Consider the following 5,657-nt stretch of genomic DNA (forward strand, 5'->3'; position numbering starts at 1 on the left):
TGCAATGGCCCACAGGAGAAAGGAGGATTGGACAGAAGGTCCCATCAAGGAACAAAGAGCAAAATGGAAGGGGCTGACAAGGGAAGGGGCTGACAGCACTCACTTCTTGAAAGGGAGAGACTGAGTATTTGGGAATCTGATGGTGTCCCAATACCTTAGGAAATACATGAGCAGTTCTTTGGAGGTGAAGAGTAAAAGCATCAAAGTAGATGACGTTAGGGGTCAAAGGGACTTTTCAGCAACCATTTTCTGCAATGTGGCCCCCCACCCAGTTGCCGGAAAGTGGCCTAGAGGGGCTGTTGCTGGAATGTGGATAGGAAGCAGACACTATCTGAATTGATAGTGGTAAGCCAACACTACCCTTGTTTATCTCAAAGCATTATTAAGGGTATCAAGTATAAAGCTGGGCACTGTGATGCACATAAGTAATCCCAGCACTTAAGAAGCAAAGGCTAAAGGATGAAGAGTTCAAGGCCACGGAGGGGCTACACAATGAGAAACTGTCTCAAAATAGAAATTATCAAATACAAAAATACCTAACATTCAACGTTTTTTGTCTTGTTGCTGCTTTTATGATTAAAATAATTATTTTATCATTATCTTATTGACTCTGGATTAGGAAAAGTCAATACCAGATGTAAGAGCTAGTTTGTTTCTCCAAACAAGTCAAGTCAGGGTATCTTTCCTGTATAAGCTAAAAAAAAAAAAAAAGGACTACTTTGATTAGAGTGATTTTACTTTTGCTTAGCAAATAGAAATAAAGCTCGACAGGACCAGAGGTTCACAGAGAAAGAGGAACATTTAGAAATGAATTAAAGGGGTAACTGAGAGTCTCCAAGGGCAGGATGTAAACTTGGGTCTCACAAGAGGCAAGGATTGGAATTAGAAAATTAAGGACCAGTATCAGCCTCCATTTCTCTCTTTACATTGTAGTTACATATCTGCTTCCCCCTGCCAGCCCCCCGACCTGTTCTTTTAAGAGGCTCTCCATTCACTAACATTTTGTGGAAAAGGGCTTCCCCATACACATCCAGATAGTGCCCACTCCTGAATGATTTCTTGCCTTGGTGGAGGTTCTAAATTCCTAGGAGAGAAAATGTTGGTGGCCTACTCTGGACTCCATTCTTGGACCAGATATCTGTGGCAGGAAGAGAATGGTCATGGGCTAGGTATGGGCACAGAGGTCCCACCCTCTCAACTGAGCTTTAAATCATAGGAATGTTCAGATTAAGCATAGACATATTTGTGAGTTGGGAATGCAACGGAAGTAGATAAGTTACCCCTCCTGATGAGGAGACTTTCCAGCATCCAGTTGCCAGAATGTAGCCCCCACTCAGCTGCTAAAAATGGTTCAGTGGGACTGTTGCTGGAATGTGAGTTGGGGGCAAATAAGGTTGGGCTATCTGAATTGTTAGTGATAAGCCCAAAAGATATTTTCTAAATAACAATACAGAAGAGACAGTAACGGCATGTCATGATTTCTGCACAAGTATTGGAAAGGAACTGTTCTCCTGGTCAGAAGTTGATATCAGCCTGTCTGACCTTTAGTGTATCTGATTAATGCCTATTTTATGTGTAGCCAGCTTGTATAAAATCCAGGGTCTCCCCTCCCTTGTCATTGGAACTTGTTTCTGGCAGTAGCCTGGTTTGAGTCACAGGCAATAAACATCTTTAGTCTCTCTAAAATGTGGTCTTCATTTTTGCTGGTCTGCACTGTTGTAGCAATACCCATACACTTGATATTACTACCTCAAACTTCTAAGTACAGGGAATGGGGCTGGGATGTAGCTCAGTGGCCAAGCTCTTGCCTAGCAAGTGCAATGTCCTGGGTTCGATCCCCAGTACCAAAAAAGAAAAGACAAAAAAAAATACAATTAAGTACAGGGAATGTCTGGCTTCCTTTTTTAAAAAAACAAAACAAGACCAAAAAAATCCTCACATAGAAAAAAAAAATCATGAAGTATGTCACTGGGCAATTAAATTACCATGTTGCCGGACTTAGTACAACAAAGATCTCAAATCAGTTTTATTTCTCCTTACCATGAAGAAGGGAAGGAAAGAAGAGGAATGAATGGTAAGGCCATTTGCTAGTAGAAAAAACAGCTGGGAACCCACATTCATTCTGGAAACTGAGTAAAAAGAATTACTTTCACCACTTATGCCTGAGCAAAAGGTGTGGACAGGCCTTGGCAAAAAAGCCAGACAAATACTGAGCCAGCAGTTTCCCAGCTTGAATAGTCAGCTCATATCCAGAGGGCAGCCATTCTGCATTCACAGAGTGACAGCATAAATGTGTTCCTTCCTGCTGGCCCAACTGTGCCTGTGAGCAGATGGCTGATGATCCTGGAAATCTTTAGTCAGGCAAAATGTAACCTGAAGGACTGAAGGAGGGCTCTGTGCCTTCTCATCTTGAGAAGCAGAGAACCTACTTTGTACCTGTTGGCTTGCAGGAACATTCACTACTTTTCTAAAATATTGTGCTTCACAAGGAAGACTCCTTTGTTAGGTTCGATTTTCATAAATGGTGTCCTTCAGTCAAAACCAAGTAAATGTCAATTTAGCCAAGTAGGCTGTCTTAGAGTTTCCCATAGGGAAAATTGAAATTTGATGATTCTCTTTCTTCGATTAGTCTATAGGTTGAGAATTCCAAGAAGTAAGAGGCACAGGATACAGATGGGAGAAGCTGAGCCTTTCTGGAAGTCAACCCCTCTGCTGAATGCTGCTTTGAAGGGAAAGAAAAAGTCGAATGGCAATTTCCAGTCCGTTTGGGGTTGACCTCGTGGTGCCTGTGGCTTCTGGGTAATATCCATAAAGTTCACAAGAGTTGTCAAAGTTATGTCTGTTCCTTTTTGGGAATCCTATAAGAAGAAAGTCAATAGATCAGTGCTAGTTCTTGGTACCCACTGGTGTAGTCCAACTTTTTCTATTTTTTGGTGGTACTAGTATTTGATCTCAGGGCCTCACTTTTACTAGGCACTTTTACTGCTTAGCCACATCTCCAGCCCACTAACTTGGCTTTAAGAGAGATTCAAAACAAACTGCTGCTAGCAAGATATTACTGATATGGATTCTGTATTGTTCTCTATGAGGAAATTAATTTCTTACCAAGAGTCCACAACACCAGGGCTGTGAACAGTTAAATGACTAAGTTTCCCCCAGTTAGGGAGCTGCAATATCAGAAGTCATATGGCAACACTGCTGTTACTTGCTTAGCAACTGCTTCATTAGGTGCAAAGAGGCTGAGGTTCTCAAACAGTATGTGTATACAAGTGGAGACAGTAAAGAAAGGCGAAATCTCATGGAAAAGAAATCAGTAATATGGACTAAAAAAAATGTTAGATTCAGACACTTTAAGGTTTGAAAAGGTATTCCCAATCACTGAATAATTTAAGTCAAATAAAAACATATATTCCCAGAAGGAGGATCTTGTCAGGCTGATTCAGGTAGTAAACCTGACATGGCTTTTGGAGATGACTAAAGGTGATGATACACACACTGCAATTACACTGATCACAATGAATTCCTTTTGTTCTGACTCCATGCTTACTAAGCAAAATGAAGATTATGATTCCACAATAAACTGTCTTGTGGAACCTATAATGAAGATTTTTTTCTCACCTTTTCACTGTGATACACACATATTATCTGCTGAAAACACCAAGCTACCAAAAATTTACCTGGAATAACCCTTATGTATGTATAAGAAAACTAATATAAAGTAATGAGAGGTAATAAATCACAAGATGGAAAGTATGTTGTACTATTTGGGAGCTCACTTAAGACTCCTACCTGATCTTTTATCCCTCCTACCACACTATCATTCAAATCCTTAAAGGTTGGCTTTAATGAATTTATTTATTAATTCACTAACAAGCATTTCAAATGAAATGGGTATTTTCCATTTATTAAGGAAATTACCTTGGCTGGAATGGGTAGAGAGTGGGGCTAACAGATAACAAAACACAGTCTGATAGGAATAAGTTTTGGTATTCTATAGTACAATAGGGTAACTATAGTGACCAATTTACTAGAAGAGAATATTTTGAATGTTTGCAGCACATTGAAATGATCAATATCAGAGGTGACAGAAATAACTAATTACTTGGTTGATAACTACATACTATTTACATGTATTAAAATATCATTCTGAATCTGAGCACTGGTGGATCAAATCTGTAATCAAAGATAATCAGGAGGCTGAGGTTTGAGGTTTGATGCTAGCTTAGCATGAGACTGCTAAAAAGCTGGAACTGGAGGTGTGGCTCAAGTGGTAGAAAACCAGCCATGAGAGAAAAAGCTAAGCAAGAGCATAAGACCTAGAGTTCAAGCCCTAATACTGGCACACACAAGGAAGGAAGGAAGGCAGGAAGGTAGGTGACATACTTCATAAATATATTCAATTATATCAGTTAAGACAGAAATCAAATTGCCTCTACAATTGTGTGGAAGTTTGGAACAAATGCAGCCCAGTAGAGTACCCAAGCAGATGGTACTGAATTGCACCAACTGGGTCACTAATACTAAAGTTACTGACTCATCTTGGTACTACATGCAGAACAGCTTTGTGAGTTAATTCAAGGTATTGTTTGAATTCTGAAGTCTAACCTTCTCATATTCCATCTTATTTATTTTTTGTTATTTATTTATTTCTGGTCCTGGGGCTTGAACCCTGGGCCTGGGCACTGTTCCTGGGCTTTTTTTTGCTCAAGGCTAGCACTCTATCACTTGGGCCACAGCGCCACTTCTAGCTTTTGCTGAATATTTATCAGAAATAAAGTCTCATGGAATTTCCTGTCCAGATGGCTTCAAACTGGAATGCTCAGATCTTAGCCTCCTGAGTAGCTAGGATTATAGGTATGAGCCACTGGTACCTGACTTGCCCATTTACATTTTAAAGTTGTATTTGGACAAAATTAGAGTATTCAACTGTTCATTGTGTGAGTATCAGAAAAACAATTTCCTTCAAATTTGGTAACCTCATCTCTTTTATAAAGGCAGACAAAAGACAGAGACAAGTCAGCACATTTCTTTCTCTATGGCTCTAGATCCATTATGTATGGTTGACTTAATTTATTTCTACTCAAGCCATAGTATTTTATGATACTTAATTTAAAAATCACCAACAATTCTGTTTTAACCCTTTGTGAAGTTTGAATAATATAATTCTACTTATGGAGTGATTTATTTTTATTCTTTTTCTGAAATAGGACCTACGGCCTAATTATATACTACAAGCTGTTCTGGAGTCTTTTTTGTAGAACAGTGTGTATTCAAACTTAGTCCTCCTGCTTCAGTCTCCTCAGGCTGGGATTAAATTCTATGCCACCATGCTCAGCTCAATTCAATTTAAATGAAGCAAAATCTTTTATCCTAAAATAAAATTTATTTTGAAATAAGAAGGGTTTTGTTTTGTTAATAATTTTTTTTTTTTGTCAGTCCTGGGGCTTGAACTCTGGGCCTGGGCACTATCCCTCAGCTCTTCAGCTCAAGGCAAGCGCTCTACCACTTGAGCCACAGGGCCACTTCCAGTTTTCTGAGTGGTTTATTGGAGATAAGAATCTCACATGGGCTGGGAAGGTGGCTCAGTGGTAGAGCACTTGCCTTACATGCTCAAGGCCCTGGGTTCGATTCCTCAGCACCACATAAGCAAAAAGAAA

General features: G+C 39.6%; 1 protein-coding gene across 1 annotated transcript in view; it reads right to left on the minus strand.

The window, feature by feature from the left end:
• Positions 1-2,029: 2,029 nt before the first annotated feature.
• Positions 2,030-5,657, minus strand: part of Tctn3 (tectonic family member 3) — a 23,564-nt gene continuing 19,936 nt past the window's right edge. The window contains exon 14 of the mRNA XM_013017642.1: positions 2,030-2,858. Within this exon, the coding sequence (XP_012873096.1) occupies positions 2,631-2,858 (228 nt within the window). The 3' untranslated portion in view covers positions 2,030-2,630. The remainder of the gene's footprint in view (positions 2,859-5,657) is intronic.

The sequence above is a fragment of the Dipodomys ordii genome, unplaced genomic scaffold, assembly GCF_000151885.1.
Source record: "Dipodomys ordii isolate 6190 unplaced genomic scaffold, Dord_2.0 Scaffold36, whole genome shotgun sequence".
NCBI lineage: Eukaryota > Metazoa > Chordata > Mammalia > Rodentia > Heteromyidae > Dipodomys > Dipodomys ordii.